This window comes from Protopterus annectens, chromosome 2.part1 (genome assembly GCF_019279795.1).
Source record: "Protopterus annectens isolate FY-2018-M chromosome 2.part1, PAN1.0, whole genome shotgun sequence".
NCBI lineage: Eukaryota > Metazoa > Chordata > Ceratodontiformes > Protopteridae > Protopterus > Protopterus annectens.
The window spans coordinates 731,323,250-731,343,830 of NC_056729.1; the positions used below are offsets into that span (position 1 = coordinate 731,323,250).

General features: G+C 39.6%; 1 protein-coding gene across 1 annotated transcript in view; it reads right to left on the reverse strand.

Moving 5' to 3' along the window:
* Positions 1 to 18,108: 18,108 nt before the first annotated feature.
* The window catches only part of TMEM144 (transmembrane protein 144), an 817,557-nt gene continuing 815,084 nt past the window's right edge, over positions 18,109 to 20,581 (reverse strand). Inside the window, exon 12 of the mRNA XM_044062452.1 lies at positions 18,109 to 18,983. Coding sequence (XP_043918387.1) covers positions 18,900 to 18,983 — 84 coding nt within the window. The 3' untranslated portion in view covers positions 18,109 to 18,899. The remainder of the gene's footprint in view (positions 18,984 to 20,581) is intronic.

The following is a 20,581-nucleotide window of genomic DNA, read 5'->3' on the forward strand; positions in this document are numbered from 1 at the left end:
TGGGTAGATGGTCACTAATACTGTTGGTAAGGTTCTGGTGGCATTGATGCTTTGGGGGTTATTTGAAAGAATCTAATCTAATGTGGTTTGTTTTCTATGTTTTGTGGGTCCTGGTAGTGATGTTTAATAGTTGTGAGAATCCAAGTAAGATTAGGTCAGATGAGGTATTTATTTGTTTCCAGTCAATGTTCACGTCAGCTAAGATTATGGCTTATTTTTCTATAATGTGATCCAACCACTGAAGGACTTCAATTGTGGCTAGATTGCTTCCAGGAGGAATGTTTGTTCCTACTAGGCATACTGATTTACTGTTATTGAGCTTCAAATAGATAATGTGAATTTCGGTATTTTAAAGCTTGGGGTACTTTAAGGATGTTAGATTACTTCTAGGGCATTTTTTAAAAAAGTATCGTTACCCTGCCTTCTCTTTTTGTTAGTCTGTCTACCTTGATTATATTATATTGGGGGATATTTCAGTGTTGGTTATTTCTGGCTTTAGTCACGTTTCAGTAGCTCTAAGTATGTTGGGGTTATAGTGTGAAAGGGTTGCTTAGAAATCATGGATCTTGTTGCATATGCTTTGAAAATTTATGTTTAGGAGAAAAAATGCTATGAACAGGGTTGTGGTTTGGGAGATGAAATGTGTTGTTTTGAAGGGGTGTGGCTGGCTCTGACTGTATATTGGTGCTTGGATCAGAGTTGGGGTTAATGTCCATATTTTGGAACAGCTTAGTTATGATATGCAGATATGTATAGAAAAATCCAGCCTTTTTATGTGTATGTAGGTATGTGGAGAATGATGACTTACTGAGTTTGTTTAAAGGTGCGTGTTGTTTAGTAGTGAATGTGGCTATAGTTTGAGAGATATGTTTGAAAAAACATGGTGTGTTAGAGGACTGTTGTGGTTGTGCAATTATGGGACAGAAACTGAGTGGATGTAATGATGATTATAAGACTGTTATGTGTGAGAAGGGTGAGTAGTGTTATGGTGATTGCAAAATAAAGTTTTGCTCTTGAAGGGGAGGAAAGATATGTTACATTTTAAGAAATCTGCTTGGCTTGGTGTTTTTGTTCTATGTGAGAGGTGGGCACAAATTATCTAGGCTACAGATTTCACATTTTTTTATTGGTTAAATTAAACAAATACTCATTGAAATTCTGGGCCTTTGTCTTTGAAAAGATTTGAAACCTGCATAAACTAAAGCACTGCTGGTGATTCCCTGCTGTGTTTCCCACTCACCCTCCCATTTGTTGATCTGCCCACCCCTAATGTAAATTGAGCTTAATAAGCTCCTCCATTTCTACACCATTATTGATATCCTGAATTATTGATTTGACTTTCGTTGTGCTTATATTGAAAAGTGATTTTTTTTCCCATTGTCTGTTCTACTTGATCTGACCATTATCTAACTAGCTGTTGGAGGATAAAATAGTCTATTTTCCACTCTAGCAAACAATTGTTTTTTTACATCAGAAGAGGTTAGTGGATTTTCCATCGAGTGGACTGGGAGGTAGCCTAGTCTGTTTAGGTTGGGGAAACACTTAAGATTTCTAAATGTAGTTTTAATAGCTGGAGGTCTTATTAATCAGCTTATCTTGTTTTTTAGTGCCTTTATAAATTTTGTACAATTGAGTGGCTCTTAGCGCATTTATTCAAAGCAACATACTTTTATTGAATAATCACACTTTTATAAGTTGTTTAAAGTACACTGCTGTATCTGCATCTTTAAGGTTGTTTGTGGTAGCATTTCACTCCAGACACTCCTTTACTGTGCTTTTGCACTGGGAGGACTGGGATTGTTCAACTGCTGGCAGTAGGTGTTTACCTGGTCTATCTGAGCTGGGAAACCCATAAAAGGGCTCCAAGTATTTATTTATTTTTTACACTTCTCTACACTTGATTTGCACTGTCCTGACACCTAGATAGCATAGACTACAAACATGCCTACTAAATCTAGCCTGTTATTTAAACACTTGAGCACTAAACTAGCCATCTTACATTAAGGAGGACTCCTCTGCACCCTTGTGGCAGAAGAGTGTGGATCCCGACTTGTCTGATCTAGGGACTGCTGAAGAAAGGTTCATTGTGTGCTTTCCTTTTGGTAGATTAACTTAAAAGTGTTTTCATTTCATCTGTATTTAAGCCCCACATTTGCGCATTGCAGCTTACAGTACAACAGAGGTTAGCAGTGCCCTGTACAGATGCAAACACCTTGAAACTCATTTTTTACCTAGACATATGTCAGTGGAACCCTCTCACTCTTCTCTATTGTACTATGGGCACACTTAGCAGTGTTGCCACACACTTAGCATCCATAGCCTTCAATAGAACAAGCACTTTTGTAAGTCCTAGTAGAAAAACTGGCTAAACTAGCCCACTCCCTTCCCCTAATAGGGCATACAGTATAATCGGCAGGCAATTTCGCATCATTTCAGCAGCCAGCATGATTGACATGGGCATCCTGTGGCAATGTAGTAACTGCCTCAAGTATACTGACAACCACTTACTCCTAAAAGAAACACATACCCTATACGAGAGATGTAATTACACTACGAAATTGGAATCAATTCTCTCACATAACAAACCGGACATTGGACAGGTTGTCAGCACACATCATACAAGTAGACTTCCTCCTAGTACCAAAAGGGCAAGGGGTAGAATTGACAATTGCAAATTCATCCCAAGTGAAACTGCTGTCCCACAGCATAAACTGCTGGTTGCCACAATCAGCTGAAATCAGTGGTCAGAGAAGGCTCTAAGGTCAACAAACACCAGGCTGAAGATCTGTAGATTGACAGGATGGAATAAGTAATAACTGACATGAGAACACTTAAGCAAGAACTTACACTGCCATTACATCTATTATTCACTAGGTCATATAAATATGGGGAGATTCCACAAGATTGAAGACATGCACTTATTAAACATGTTTTTAAGGGAAAGGGGAGTAGGACAAACCCAGAATCATATAGACCCTTAACTCTACTTTCATGTTGTGGAAAAATAATGGAGAAGGTAATACTGGATAAGTTATTGTCAGAATTTAATAGGTTGGGACTTAAAACCATATATCAGCATGCATATGTTAAAAATAGATCTGTTACCACCTGTAACATGATGTTATATAACAATATAATAACAGGTATGAATGAAAAAGTGTGCTGTGATTTATATAGATGTAACTTCAGCATTTGACAGGGTCATGCACAAAACACTGATCAATAAATTAGTACAACTAGGTAATGATGTACTCTTGATAAGCTGGATAGCTGCATGGCTTATAAATGGGGCATGGCAAGTATCACACACCAACTGGACAGGTGAAATCCTTTGTTACAGTCAAGGTGTCCCACAGGGCTCTGTACTAGGCCCTTACTTGTTTATTTTGTATCTTTCAGACCTTACTTTTTCATCTGAGGTGTTCTACAGTCTATATGCTAATGACCTAAAATTGGGTAAACTGATTACAAGTGTTACAGATAAGGCATGTCTGCAAAATAATTATACTAAATTGACCATTTGGGCACAGGAGAATAATATGTTGATAAATATATCAAAAACTAAGCATATGAGATTTGGGAGACAAACTGAAAGGTGAATATTTAATAGAGTACACAGTGATTGAAACTGTACACTCATTTAAGGACCTGGGTATACGGGTAGATTCAGCTATGAGTTTTTCTAATCATATCAACCAATTGGCTAATGATAGTTATGATAGTTATAGAATTATAGGTTGTATAACAAGATTTATAAAGTCTAGGAAATCAAACATAATGAAGTCATTGTTTGTTAGTTACATTAGACCCAAACTTGAGTATGGAATAACAATATGGAAACCCTATATGAAAACATGAATAAACTGGAAAGAGTACAGGGGAAATATACTAAGGGCATCCATGGATGCAAAAATCTAAGTTATTATGATAGACTAAAATATCTGAACTTGTACAGTGTCTCTTACAGATATTTAAGAGGAGATCTTATTCAGGTATATAGGACATTTAGAGACAGCTACCTCTGGGAATATTTGGGGTTATCAAAAAGTACTAGAGAATCGTCAGATAACCTATGTAAAAGATTCTATAGGAATGAGAAGTGTACTAACTGGTTCTCTGACAGAGTAGCTGATGCTTGGAACAGACTACCAAATTACATTATAGCAAGTACTAGTTTAGATATTTTTAAGAACAGACTGGACATTTATTATGGTAACAAGTGTTTTGGCATATTGGCAAGCTAGAAGGGCTTTAATGCCCGTGCTTGAAACATTTGTATGTATGTATGTAGGAAAGAAAGCACAATGGTTCATGGCATTACTCGGGGCTCTATCACCTTAAGAAGACGAGGAAATTGGTAAAGTTGAAGAAGAATGGCAGTGCCTCAAAACAGCATGTGTGAGGACTACAAAACCAATATGCAGACAAGCCAAATATGGAAATAGGGCACATAAGGAAACTCATGGTAGAATACACAAGTCCAGGATATCATCAAAAGAAATGAGTGCGGGAAAGAGGAAAGGACCAGGCTAGGAATAAATACTGGTTGGCTAACAAAAAGGTTAAGAGAGGAGTTGTAATACCAAAAAATGAGGCATCTGAGGCACTCTGCAGCTTCTGGAAAGAAACTAAGTACAGGGCACAAAGAATCCCTTATCAGGTTGTAAGGCAAAGACAGAAAGACAAAGAAGATGGTCAGACACCCTTCATAAGGGATACCAATAGCAACCTACTCACCAATTTACAGGACATCAAAGGCAGATGAAAGGAGTAATTCCAGCAGCTTCTGAATGAAGAAAACCACACCAAACCTGGACTGCCCCAGACACCGCCTACAATGAAAGAAGAGGAGCCCACCATAAAAGAACTGCACTAAGAAAAAATGATGTCATTGAAAACAGCAGGCTCAGATGAGGTCACAGCAGATATAATAAAGATTTTGGTTAAGACAGGAGAGAAATTACTCCTGAGGGTATTCACAGCAGTACTGAGAGAAAGGTGTATTCAGATGACTGGAGAATAAGCATACTAGTGCCAATGTTCAATAACAAAGGGGATATTCACAACTGTAGGCAGGATAAGGGTATCAAACTCCTATCATAAATGTGGAGCAAAAGAAAGATGGGAGATGAGAAACGTGGATTTAGATCAGGATGCAGCACAACAGACCTAATGCTTGCAGTGAGACAGATAGTTGAAAAGAAGCTACAGATGACTAAACAGTCCAACTTGTCATTCTTAGACTTTGAGAAAGCATATGATAAGGTTCCAAGAAAGCAGATTTGGGCAGTATTGTGGTGGTTCAAAGTCCCAGAAACATTGGTAGAATTAGTGCAAGCTGTGTACATGGACCCAATGACTCGCATATGAACAGTGTTCAGTCTCACAGAGGGTTTCCCATTGGGAGTCTGTGTACATCCGGATTCAGTTGTGAGCCCACTGCTGTTCATACTGGAAATGGACTACATTAGCAAACAGCGTGAATGAGACAGGTTAATAAAGTTGCTGCAAGCAGAGGATGTAGCATTACAGGCAGACTTTCGGCAAGAACTTCAGCAGAGGATAAAGGAACTGAATCCAAAACTGAAGATAAATGGGATAAAACTGAGTACAGATAAGACAGTTGTAATGACAGTAAATGGAAGAAATCAGAAGAAGATGAGAATTGAGATAGGAGGGAAGCTAGTGGAACATGCTAACAGCTACAAGTATCTGGGGTGGGTGGTTGAAGGGAAGAATGTGAAAGTCAAGGCTAGAATCAGAGGGTCTGCAGACAACTGACACAGAGTGGCTGGGATATTGTATGACAGAAGAATGCTAAAGAAGCTTAAAAGTAAGGTGTGCAAAATAATGATGTGACCAGAACTACTGTATGATACAGGAACATAGGCAGTAAAGGCACTGCAGTTGTGGAAGCTAGAGATGGTGGAGATGAAGTGCCTGAGTTGGGTGGTAGGATGCACACTGTGGGACAAAGAAGTGAGGACATCAGAGTAGAAGCCAAAGTAGCTCCAATTGCAGAAAAATTCAAAGAGAACAGATTATGTTGGCTTGGGCACATGAGCAGAAAAGTGTAAGACAATCTGGTGAAGAAGACTGGGAACAGTCATGAATAAGCCAAAAGGAAATGAGGACATCCAGCAATACATGGTCAGATTATGTGAGAGAAGACCTGTGATGGGCATGACTATTGAAGAAGGTAGAAGAGTTGTGTTGAACAGAGAGAGAGATGGTGACAGTTGACATGATACCCCAACTCCATGTTGAAAATGGGAAAAGTGAAGTTGATGATGACCAATAGTCCAGTAGGCAAAAAAAGACATACAGGAGTCTTCTTGCTTCTCACGGGTAAGTCTTCAATCCAAGGAGAAGTGAGAGAGTAGTTTCTTTAGGGCCAATCTCCTCATCACAACCTATACCAGCATGCTTCATATAAGATAACTGATTGGTTGTTTAATTAACTTTGGGACTCACTCCCAAAATGGTTGCTTGAGAAACAATGTTACCACTTTCTCTCATGTCAGCTGATGACAGCTATGTGGATGGTGGCTGAGGGAGAGTATGAAGCCTGCAATGAGTTAATCACCAAAACAGAGGTTTAAGAAGTAGCCTGAGGATTTGTCCTCCACCTGACCTCCTGATTCCTTACTTTTTTATTCCACTCCATCTCATGCATAGGACTGTGCTTTGGACCTATTTTCTATTTGTTGCACTAGCTCATTTCCATTGTAGCTACTCTGTTAAGAGTTAAGAAAAGCCTTCAGACTCTCCCTTTTTCATGGGATTGAGGGCGACAATGAAGCTCACATGAAATGCTGCATGTCATGCCCCTTCTCTAAATATTACAGCCAGCTCCTACGCATGTAATGATTCAATCATCTGGTGATCACTGAAACTCATTTAGAATGCTTTACAGCACTAAATATTTTGACTTAGCAATCAAAATCTGAATTGCTTTACTGCTGAAAAAGAACTAGGGAGCACTGTGCCTGCTCACATAATCCTGCTTCAGTATCATGACACCACAGTCTGTCTTGTGGGAAAGCTTGCATGCTCTTAGAATAGGAGTTAACGGATGGCACAATGCCAGGGCACTTCTATGGGCTAGGCTTGCAAAATCCACAGGGCCATTAGCTTAGTACACACCTATGAACCTATGGGAGAACTTTCGGGAAGCAGTTCCCAACTATCACTAATAATAAAGGATCTCTTAAATTAAGGCGGGTGCTTTTCTGGATAAAATTTAGCTTTGTTCAGAAATCACAGAATGCTTCCTGACAACTGAATCTGTAGGAATTTACAAAATGGACACAACGTGTGTTTTTTGTTCTGCTCAGAAACCTAGCCAGTGTTTAGTTAGGTATTTATTTTTGGAATTTATGCAGATGGTGCAGTGGAGAAGCGGTAGCATTGTCGCCTCAGCAAGAGGTTCTCTGATTCGATTTTCAGCTGGGGTGCCTTTTGTGTGGAGTCTGCAAGTCTTCCCTGCATTCATGTGGCTTTCCTCCAGGTGCTCTGGTTTCCTTCCATGTTACAAAGATGTGTCTTGAGTGTTTCTCCCTGGGCCTCTGCTGATTTGGCTTCTTTCCAAGTCAGACTTTCCCGGTTTACAAATGTTAAATAAATAAATAAAATAAAATTTAGCTTTCAGCAAATACTCTTTCTCTGTGCACCTGATAGCTCTGTTAACACAGTTTACACCCTGTGACTTTTCCTAGATCATCTCCCAGTTCTGAAGATGAATTTGAAATTGCACTTCTAGTACCCTCCCGAAGGAAGGGGATCAGACAACTTGGTCAGTGCTCCAGGCATGGCGACTCTCAGTGGCTCACCACACAAGCCATGAACTCTTCTTCTTGTCCATACATATGCCATTTCAGTACGCATGATAAGCATGCAAATTCCTTTTTTTGCGTAATGGGTATATGCTTCCTTTGCACCAAGGAGATGGCAGACTCTGATTATATTAACACTTTTCCCTGGGAATGGACAGCTACATTACTGCGGCTGAGTTTTGCAAAGTTCATACATATTAAATTACTTTAGTTAATGCCAATTAAAATTATAAGTACGGTAAGATATTTTAACCTGCTATAGCAATTGGCTGTCAGATGGTTAACTTTTCAATGTAAAAATCCTTTAAGTAACTAATATGAGATTGTGACCTATTTTGGTAGCAGCTTATGTTAATAGCTGTAACTTATTTTAGCTGTGAATAAATAATAATATGAGGTGACCTTTTTAGACATGGCAGAGTTTGGGCTATATAATACTCCTACAATGTTAACCCTGTGATGTTTGAGGATTCCCCAACAACTGTCAAGCACAGATGAAATCCAAATGGGTTATTCAAATGGCTGTATAGTTAACAAAACAAGACGTATTGTGAAAGGAAAGATGCAAAGATATTAGTCTAAGCCCATAACAGTACTCTTAATGTACATGAATAATGCAGTTATGCAGCAGAAAAAGAAAAAAATATTCATGGAAATAATTAACTGTAGAGAATGCACTTACAGAATGACTGCTGTGTCCACAGAGTTGATAGAAATTTATTATGAATTAGAAATAGAAATACATGTTGCTCACATTGTTTTGCAAACATACCAGAAAACTACAACTCTGGGATGTTACAGAAACATTTGTTTATTCACAAATGGCTAATAACTAAACAGGATAAAATCAAAACTGAAATTTCAATTGGACTAATAAGCATGCTTTATGGCAAGCACTAATGGCAATATCTGTTTAACAATACTACAAAACACTATCATTTTTATAAAGTGCAACAAATATATTTCTTTTGTAGCCAGAATTCAGTGAATTAAACATGTTAAAATGGTTTTAATATCATTATAATCATGGCAGTTTTTGGTACAGTACAGCTGATCTCATATAAACTAAAAATATTTTGTATTCAAAGACTTCATTACAAGACAATTAAATTATTGAAAAATAAAATCATAGTTTTATTAAAAAGGATTACTACAACTAGATATTTGTAAATAAATACAATTTGAGTCACACCATCCACTTGGCCTACTAAAGGTAAATCAACACCATTTAACACGCATGGACTATTTAAGACTTGTAAAGAGAATATGTTTACAGTACAATAAATGAATAACCAGCACTGCTGAAGGAAATAAGTGAAATTAATGGAAGTTTTAAATGTCTCATATTCCAAGTGGTGCTTCACAAGGAACAGTAGTAGGTCCTTTAATATTCCTCTATTGCTGGTACAAAACATAAGTGGGAAACTAAATGTAAAGATGGCTGTATAATAAGATGTACAGACACAGCACAGGATGATGTTCTGAACTCTAAGAAAACCGAATAGAATTCAACTCATGCTGCTTGTACAACAATTTGAACCTCCACCACAAAACAACATTAAGAACTATAGCATTTCTAATCCAGAAAATCTGATGCCTATAATAATATGACTACTTACCTGTTCAGGTCTGTTTAGAAAACTTACAAATATTTGCAGTGTACTGTTAGGAAATGAACCATATTGCTAGTATCATCACTATTATGGGTTGGGAAGCCCTATTTTGATATAGCTCATAAGCATAGCTCTGAACCTGTTGCAAAGGCCCCAAATCAGGGACTGCATCTAAACTCTGGTAGGACTTGCACGCATGGAAGTTGACAAACTAAGACAGGCTGATTTAACATGCATTTTCAAGTAAAAGACAACTTCAACTTTAATTATCATTATTTGTTGACTGTATTACTCCTCCAGGTCTTCAATAGTTTTTCTTTTTTTTTTTTTTTTTAAGCTTCAGTTTTTGTCCACCTAAGCTTTTTCTTGGCCCTCACTCCCAGCACGCATTGGATAAAACTATATTTTGGTAATAAGTTACAGAAAAAGATGCAAATGTTCAACACTTTCAATGCATTAAAGACAATGGTTGGCTCGTAGCTAGCAATTGGCAACTACAAGGTACGGCCATGGGGGCTTCCTTTGCCCCCATTTATGCAGATCTTTTTATGGCCTACCTTGAGGAATGCCTGATTTACAATCCCCTACACAACATATATCTTGTAGAAATAGACATATGGAGGAGATATTTAGATGACTGTTGGATGGTGTGGCGTGCGGATGCTGACTATCTTTTGGAATTCTTGGAACATCTCAATAATAACATTTGGGGGATTGAATTTTCTGTTACATTTCACAGGGAGATGATAACGTTTCTGGATGTCACTGTGTATCGTAACAGTGACCATACACTAAATACCAAAATCCATCGGAAATACCCCCAGTTTAACACCCTGTTACATGCCAAGAGTATGCATCCACGCCACACCATCCGGAACATCCCCAAATCTCAATATCTGAGAATTCAGAGAATTAATTCTTGTCAAGAGGATTATACAGCTGCCAAAGCGGATCTAAAATCTAGATTTTTGGATAGGGGTTATTGTATTTCTGACATTGAATCTGCTTGTATCTGGTCAGATAAGCAGGAAAGAAATAATTTGTTAGAATACAGGGACAAGAGTAAAAATCCTAACAGTCCAAATATCAGATTAATTACCACTTTAGGTAAAAACCATCAAATAGTTAGGCAAGCTGTTAATAATAATTGGAACATCTTATTAGCGAATGACTATCTGAAGGGTATTCTGGATAATCAGTGCTCATTTTCATTCAGACGTGGCAAAACGTTGGGCACCCTGTTTTCTCATTATAAGCACAGAGAAAGTGGTGCAGCTAAATATAAACAACTTACGATTATGGGGGATGAGCTATTGGGAACATTCAGATGTGGACATTGTATATCTTGTGCTCAAGTTAATCAGCTTAAACAATTTACAAGTTCCAATACAAGCAAAGTATATGACATTAAGGTTTTTGGCAATTGTTCCACTAGCTGGGTTATTTATTTGGCCACTTGCCAATGTAAGTCATTTTACATTGGCAAAACATCACGTTCATTACGAATCAGAATTGGGGAACACTGTAGTGATATTCGTAATCACAAAACATCTAATGCATTATATTTGCATACGGTGAAACATCCTAGTGCTCAGTTTATGTTTACTATCATAGATAAAATTACGGGGAACAGACAAAATCAAACTGGATGGCAGGGTATCTTAAGTCACAAAGAAAGATATTGGATAACACATCTTGGAGCTCTATTTCCTCCGGGTCTCAATGACCATTTGTAAATCACTAATTATGTCATTATGACAGTTATTTTCCACCATGCAGCCATATACATTGTTTTTATGCCATTTTCTATTATACCTATGATAATACCATTTTTAACCAATATTTTCTATCACATAGGCAAAACATTATTTATGGATTTGTCTAGGATATTTGGTATTAGATATAACCATTTGGTTTAAGTATTATTTTTATATTTATTTGTGTTCATACACATTCTTCTGTGTCATTTTAAATCTATTCTAGGAGCCTAATGATAATGTCTGTTTTCCTATTGGTGCACAACAGTATATATACTGACGTTGTTTTTGGATTTTGAACTGTTTTTTGCTCACTGATGAAGGCTGGTGCCGAAACTAGTATGAGTATTTGAGTATTTGAGTATTATTTGAAGCAGAACTTTTATGCCCGTTTTTTCGCCTCACAATAAACGGTGAAACTACCTTGCTGGCCTTTTTGGTGTTTGTTCTAAGCAGGTATCCCATAGTGCACCAGTACAACCCCAGATCATGTTTGCTGCTCACTAGAAGAAAAAAACCATAACAGACAAACCAATACTAAAGGGTCTCCAACCAAAGATAACCAAATTATTATTATCTCCAGATCTTCCAGGATGGGGGCAGGAGGGTGGGTTGGTAAAAATGAAGGATAAGATGGACTACCAACATGGAATGTTATGGTGAGTACATAACTTCTTTATGTTGTGTAGTCCAATCTCACCTTCATTTTTACATATGGGACAGCGTCCCTAGCACCTTATTCTTGGGTGGCTCACTGGAAAATATTCCTAAGCACCGTGGAGCCAAAGGATGCTCTACCCCTGGAAGCTAAATCCAATTTATAATGTGTAACAAAAGAGTGAGGGGTAGCCCACGTAGCTGCTGCACAAATATTATCAAATGGGACCCTGGCTTGAAAGGCTGCAGAGGTAGACAGCGACTTGGTAGAATGAGCCTTGATCCTGCAGTGAGCTTGTCGACTATCACGGTGGTCGCCTCTGGAATGTGCATTGCAACCAGAAAGCACTGAGAAGAAATCGCCCATTCCCAAACTCGCATGGCCTCTCAACAGAGTGGGTAAGATCTGGTACCGCCCTGTTTGTTGATATACCAAACTACCAACATGCTGTCTGATTGTATCTCAATAGTCCCTAGAGGAAGAAGGTCTTGAAGTGCTTGCAACGCCAGGAGCACTGCCCTCATCTCCAGAACATTGATATGTAGGTGAGACTCGTGTTCTTGCAATGTGCCTTGGACAGTCCTGCCGAGATAATGCCCCCTCACCCGATCTGGGAGGCATCCGTGGTCACAGTGGCAACGGGTTGGGCAGGAACAAAGGGGGCACCCGTGATCAACTGGTTGGGAGCTATCCACCAAAGAAGGTCCTTCTTGCATGATTCCGTCAGCAGGATAGGATGACTCGGAGATATTGGAAGGATCATTGGGAAGACAGAAGCCAGTGGAGAGTTCTCATGTGCAACCTGGCTAATTGTACGAATAGAATGGTGTAAGCCATAGTCCCGAGGAGCTGAAGAACCCACTTCGCTTTGACCTTCCACAACGGGAGAAAACGTTGAATTTGAGAGATTATGTTTTGTGCCCTTTCGGCGGGGAGACGAGCTGTCATGTTCACTGTGTCTACCTCTGCGCCTATAAAAAGCACAGATTGAGAGGGCAATAATGCAGATTTTTCCCAATTTATGGATATCCCTAACTGAGCACAAAGTTGAACAGTGGCGTCCCTGTTTTGGAGGAGGAGTAGATGGCTGGTGGGGGCGGTCAGGAGCCAGTTGTCCAAATATGGAAACACCTGGAATCCCCGACATCTCAGGTGAGCTGTCACTATTTTCATGCATTTGGTGAACACCCTGGGGGCTGTGGTGAGACCAAACGGCAGAGCACGAAACTGATAGCGGCTAGCTCCCAGCCGGAAGCGTAGATGGCTCCTGGACGCCTTGTCCATTTTTATATGGTAGTAGGTGTCTTGGAGATCTAGACAGCACATCCAATAGTCTTTCCCTAACAATGGGAGTATAGACTGCAGTGTTACCATCCGAAACTTGTCCTTCTTCACGGATTAATTTAATCCGCTGAGGTCCAATATTGGCCTCCAATCTCCAGTTCGTTTTGGTACTAAAAATAACCTGGAGTAAGTTCTGGATCATATCTGGTCTGCTGGGATGGACTGGATGACTCTTTTTAAGAGCAGCATGTTGAACTCCACAGTTGCCTGATCCCTGTGATTGGGTGGTACATCTAGGATCTTCTTGGGAACAAACGGTGAAAGGGAAAAGGGTATGATATAGCCTCTGGTAACATCTCTTTGTACCCACTTGTCTTGAGTGATAGTTAGCCAGGCTTCCGGATACAAAGAAATACAACTCCCGACCGGCCCCAGAAACGCAGTCGGGCCCCATATCAGGAGCGCTGATAAGGCCGTCCCCGAAAGGAATCACGGCCTTGCTGGTATTGCGGACCGCCCCCGCCTCCAGGGTGACATCTCCCATTTCCTCCTCCTCCTCTGCCTCCGAAGGAGGGTTCACCCTGTGTGTACAGAAAGACCCTCTGGGACTTTTTGAAACACATTTTACCGCTCCTTTGACCTTTGGGGTATGGTCGAGAGGGAACAGTAAAAACGTACTCCCACGGCAGAAAGCGTCTTTCTTTCTTGCTCACACTGAGTCAGTGTATCCTTCACCTTAGAACCAAACAATGAGGAACCATCAAATGGGGCGTTGGTGAATGTAGACTTGAACGGTTCCGCAAAATTACACAAGTGCATCCAGGAGTGGCGCCTCAGGGCAACTCCTGAATATGCTGCTCTACTCGCTCCATCAGTGGCATAGGAGATAAGCTGCATGGAGGAGTTAACTATAGAATTTAAGGTGGACAACTGAGCAGAAATCTTGTCAGGGACTCCCTCAGTACACGCACCTTGTATAGAATCTCCTAACTCCTTGAGGAGATCCCTCTGCAATCTCGTGAAGTGAGTGAGATAGTTCAATGATCAAAGGGTAAATGCCACTGAACTAAAGATATGCTTCTGTCGAGAATCCTTGTTTGGCAGATGAACAGAGGAAGAAGTCTCCACCAGCTCCTTCTTTGTGGGCACCGCCACAACCATGGCATCTACGGGAATGCCCTTAGACAAAAACTCTTTACCAGGAGGGGCAGACAGAAACTTTTTAGGTCTCCTGGGGTCTGGCTCCATGGCATCAGGGGTATCCCACACCTTTCAATTAACTAGATCCATCAGTTCTTCAAAAGGTGGAGACACTCAAGAGGCAGAAGGCTGAGACCCAAAAGCCTTCAGGTACACCGACTCCTCATCAGAAGGGTTGACAGCGGGCCAGTCGCACCTCTGCTTAAGGATCTCCAGGATGTCCACAAAGGAGACATCATCAGAGGACGACTTGGGGGACCCTTCCAACTTCTCGAGGTCAGTGTCCGATGTCAAAGACTCATCCTGGGAGTCAACATGCTTCCTCTTACATAACCTCTTCCAGGGAGGCTCTTCAAAAAGACATTCCGGGAAGGCGTCGGAAGAGTGGGGGCCACCAGCCGATGGCTCTTGAGGCTGAAGGTCTCTACTGTCTCTGGAGAGAGTAGGGGCTGAGAAACGAAGTGGGTGCTCTCAGGGGAAGAATGCTGGTACCACTGGTAGGAGCTGGAGAATGAGAGCACGCTTCTCATCATCTCAAATGCCAACCTCTCCAGCTCCGAAGAGACAAAGGTTGATGTCAGAGCCAGAGCTGTCAGCTCCGAGGTAGATGCAGGGTCTGAGCTCACCCTGGCCGATGAGCTGAGAGGAAGGCTCGGAACCGAAGAAGATCGATTCCAACCCTCCCCGTCAGCACTGACAGGAGAGCTTCGGCCCCTGGACATGACGGACAGCACCTAGCATGTCGGAGCCAAATCCAGCTCCAAAGCAACGACAAAGGGAGCTGGAAGTGATAGTTACTCCGGTGGCACCAAGCACTCCGGATCTGAAGGGTCAACATGGCTCGGATGAGGAATAGCAGACAAGGGCAAAGCTGGATCGAGTGGCTCCGGGGCTGACTGGGTCGGAGCCAACAATACTTTTGGTAAAGCAGACGACTTCAAGAGTCTCAACACTACCCTCTCCACATCTTCTTCCAAAAGGCTTGACCTAGGGGACACTGGAGACTTCAGTAACATCGAAACCGGTAGGGAATCGACAGACCGGCTCCGAGTAGCAGATTCAACTGCTGATTCAATCGGTTCAGAAATCGGTTCTGAAACATTTGAAACCGACTCTGACACAATAATCATGCTATCCTTTGGCTCCGAAGGCTGTGGAGTCAAGGAGGCAGATTTTGACTGTTTAAGAGGTGGCTCTGAGACACCTGCAGGTGCTGGAGAAGGCCTTTTTGAAGATTTAGATTTGCCAGACTTGGAGGAAGCTGAAGAACTGCATAGAGCTTCCTCAAAGGATGGTTTTAGTAGACCCTTGAGTATAAGCTTGTTCTTTCTCTCCTGTAATACCCTAGGAGAGAAAGCATGGCAGAACAAGCACAATTCCTGCAAGTGGATGGCCCCTAAACAGTAGGCAGAGCTACTGTGGCCATCCGTTAAAGACATCTTTTGGGAGCATTTCATGCATTTCTTAAAACCCGAAGGTTTGTGCTCCTTACTCTCCTTAGACATTCCACAAACACACAACCCAGGAAAGGAAGAAGAAGAAGAAGGGGAGAGGACTAGGTCCTCTAACTAAAATGGGCCTAGCCCTACAGAAGGAAATACCACAAGGACTAGGTCCTCTAACTTAAACGGGCCTAGCCCGGTGGACAGAAAGCTAGGTCTTCTAATTTAAACAGACCAGAAAGGAGAAAAACTCATGCACACAGAAGCTGAATGTCTCTATTTAGTACAAATGTAATAATAATAACTATCGTACTAGGGAAGGAAACTCCAACCCTAAGTAATTAACAAGCGGATCCTCGCCAAAAATACAATCACTGAAGAAACTAAGTTGACTGTCAAGGAAACCCAATAACGTCCAGAAATAACAACAGGAGCCCCTGTTAACTACCAGCAGAAAACCGCCAAAAACTAACACTCTACCTGAGAGAAAAAACAAGGAGCAACGGCGCTTACAAGGAACTCTAAACTGGCACACAGGATACCAGACTAACAACAAATTTAAACTAAGATTGCACCAAAAGGGCAAACAACACAACTGCCTAGAATAATAGCAACCCTAACAACACAATATAAACTCTAATACCATATATGTAAATAGAAAGAATTTAAAACTTAGCCAGAGCCAAGAGAAGCACGACCGAACTTGTCGACATGGCAAACAAGATCTGGGGTTTGTACTGGTGCAAATGGGATACCTGCTTATCCATGAGCTAACCAGAAGTCTTCGAGCTTGTAAATCGGCCGAGTCGGAGCCGAGGATCGGCTCTGAACCCATATGTAAAAATGAAGGCAAGATTGGACTACACAACATCAACAATAAAGCAATGCATTTGGTTTCAACTAAGATCCCTTTGTCAAAAAATAAACTACCAGAACGTGTCATTTTTCATACCTTTGTAAAGATTTCTTTTGTTGACATGAGCGTAGTCCTTAAGTCTAAATCCTTGAGTTTATGTAAAAACAAAAGCATGCAAAGGATGTACTAAATGTAATGCCTCAGTATAAGCATATGTTGTGTAACTTCCTTATCTTGCTTGAGCGGTAGACCATGCTTTGCACCACAGAGGCTGTAAGGAATTTAATATTATTCTGTGATGCACTTTTGTTCAACAGACTTGATAAGTAACAGCATTTTGTAAATGAAAGTGCACCATATGAGGAAATATATTTAAGGAGATCAGTGACATTTTGCTTTGTATGTTATAAACAGAAAAGCAAGACAAAGCATTTTAAAATGTCTGTGGAAACCAACATATCACAATGTAGTGTTAAATTAACAGAAAAGGGACACGTTAGCACCATATTGCAACTGTGTTTCACAAGACCCAAAGAAATATGTAGGAGTTATAAAAAAGTAATGCACAAACATTAAATTGTGCAGTAATGCTTATCAGTATTCTTCTGTCTGCACAATAGGGAAGTAACAGCAGCACTGCTCTGCACAAAAGACACTGTAAAGACCCATATCATTCAATGATTCTGCTTTGCTCAACAGACAGTAAAAGTGGCAGTGCTTTGTGTTGTATGTATTAAAGCACACTGCTGGGGGGAAACATACTCATCTGAGTAGCCTTGTGATATTTTGCTTTGTTTGGCATTATGACCAAAAGCAACAAACAGCCTTCTAAGATGCCAGCAGAAGAAAAACAAAATAAAAAAACAAAACAATGTGTTTTTGAAACAAAAAGTAAAAAATGGGGCACACAGCAAAGCACAGTGTAACTGTAAGGGCATCAGGCTTTATTTTGACATATTAAATGGGGGGATCCAAACTGGAACTTCACATCATAGTATTGCAGAAGTGAAGATACAGTATTTTAAAATACTTGATATACTTTTTGGCATTATAAATCTATCTTGACTAGTGATGTGATATTCCGTTTTTCATAAAATACATATTGGCAAATAGCATCAAATGACTCAGTGCTACTGCACTGGAAAAAAAAAACATGGGAATACACTGTTAGCAACATAGCACTATGATACCCAGCTGGAGGGGGTGTTGTTCCTGTTTGTAGATGTGCTATTTTGCTTGGTACTGTATGCTAACCAGCATTTGATACTGTAATGTGTGCGTCTGCCATTCTGTGAAAATAGGCACGATTCTGTGAGTCCTGCTGTAACATGCTGCTTTGCACTTTTTGTTGATGGGAAATGAATATTCACTATTTTAAAATGATTCCAGAAATTAACATTCACCAATGTAGTACTGAAATAAATGCACACACATTACTAGCGAAAAAAGAAAATGGCAGCCACTTTCACCTTCAGCTACAAAATTCAAGACACCCTTCTTTATTAATATCAAACATAGATGCACTGGAACTGTATTGTATTTTCACTGCATAGCACAACATTCAAATTAATTTCAAATCATTTAATGTTATCAGTGATAAAAGATGTAATTGAAGTTGCCACTGCAAGAATACTATACTGCTGCATACAAATGTCAGTTTCAATAGCTGATATTTCTGTCCCCAAAAAATTTAAATCTTGATTAATTTCCATATTTAGTACAAAATGAGCTCCACTTGTGCTATGTGTTGCATGCAAATACATGCAAGCCAACACAAAAAGTAAACATAAATGTAAGAAGTTAGAACAGGCAGGGTTAAAAGACTGTATAAACTACAGAAAATAGAAAGACAACATTAAAATTCCCTTATGTTGTCTAGTTCTTCCATTTTTGAATGCCATATCACATTTAATAAAAACTCCATACTGGAGCAACCTGCAAGGTGAACATTACATTATTATCAGTCTTCAATGTTCTTCATCTAGATCTTACTCCCCGACATAGATTTCATTGCATTCTTCTGTACCTTTTTAATGAGTAAATCCCAGACACGTTACTGAGAGACTGCTCCTGAGTTACTACTGGCTTCTTACACTAAATAAAGTGCTTCGTCTAATAAGATGTCTCAAGTTTGCACTGACATACAGTTTCTCTGATGAAGGGAGATTAGTACCAGTTCCATCTTCATGTCAGAGAAATGTGATGAATGAGAAGAGAAAGCATCATGAAGCAAACATCGTAAGAACAGTTCTCATCAAACCTTGGAAAAGGCTGTTGTCAGCGAGCCTGCCACTACGAAGCAGAATGCCACAATCAGGGTGATGTAGTTTTTCAGTCCCTGTAAAACATCAACATTTATAATGAATCACAACTGACTTCTGTTCAAGCTCAAGTCTGTAAGTCCTAAGTATGTTCCGCAAAGGAGTTGGTTCGGACCACAACACAAACGACATATATTATTTTCTTTTACAATTAAGGAAACATAAGCATGAATAGGTCTAAATATCACCATCAGCAAGGTTTGTAAAAAAAAATTTGAATGCCCAATACTCATTTTACAGTAAGATACTGGCAGCCATAGACGTTCCAGTGAGGCACTAAAATATACTAACAGTGGCCCATAATAACAGTGATACAACTTAACAGCTACTAATGTAGATACTGTTGGCATTTTTAAAGCATCTAATTTATTTATTTACTCACTTACAATGTGGCATCCAGGTGAGTGATCTAGTCATTGACTCTTTTCAGTCATTAACCAATACAAAGTACAGATGAGGTTACTATAGCAGGAAGACAGACAGGCATAAAGCATTCAAATCAGTAGCAGTATGATGGATTACTATGAATATACAATGCATGATCTGATGAGCTGGCACAGCTTAACAGTACAACTAAACTGTAACACATGCCTATAAGTGCAGTCATACATTTAGTTATCTGCAAACATTGTGTAGGTGTCGTAGTAGTAGTGTGCTGTATTAATAGGAAAAATAACATTTCAGTACTAAACACCGTCACAAAAACCGGTGCATTTAGATTCATTATGTAGATATTGCTTAAGATTTTTTTGAAAGTCTCCAAAGTTGTGCAGTCTTGGTTTTCCAAATGACGGGTGCTGTTCTGGAGAAGGCTCTTTCTCCAATAGGAAGTTTAAATTTAGGTAGCACAAGTATTACGGTTTCATCCTGGCTGTTCCTAAGAGAATAGCTATGATCTTTTATCTGTAGTGTTCCTTTAAGAGGTCAGTAGCAATGAGTTAACATTCTGTAAACCAGGACATCCAGTAGACTGTGTACGTCTATAAGTAATAGGGAGCCAGTGCACCTTTTCTAGCAGACTGTAATGATGACCACTCATTTCTGCTAGTAGAACAAATATGAATATTCTATTCTTCACTGTTTAAATAATTTTTTTTGTGTGTGTGTGTGTGTGTTATGCAAGAATGGAAAGTAATCAGTTTTTGGGATAAATACATTTTTGGCTATGGCTAAGCGAGCAGAAGAGGACAGAAGTTGTGAGATGCAATAATATAGTTTTAGTTGAGAAAATGTCATATTAATGATATTTTCTGTGTGAATATTAAAAAGCTGAGTACAAGGCATTCATTTGATATTTTCTACTTTAATTTAGGCATTCTCTATGTGAAGTGTGACACAACATTAATGGCAATGTTTTAAACTGCATTTATCATTTTCACAAGCAGACTTTCTACTTACTCAAGTTAAAACTTCAGTTACACTTTTGATTAACATCAGACAGTGGTTACAAAAAAGTTTATCACCAATGTGCTTCCTTTTTACCAATACATTTACAATGTTCAAAAATAATATTGAAATAAATTAGAACACCTTTTTATATTTATCATAATGGCTTAAATATTATAGATACTAGCACAAAAAAGGTTATGTTCTACACAATTTTTTTTCTACCTTA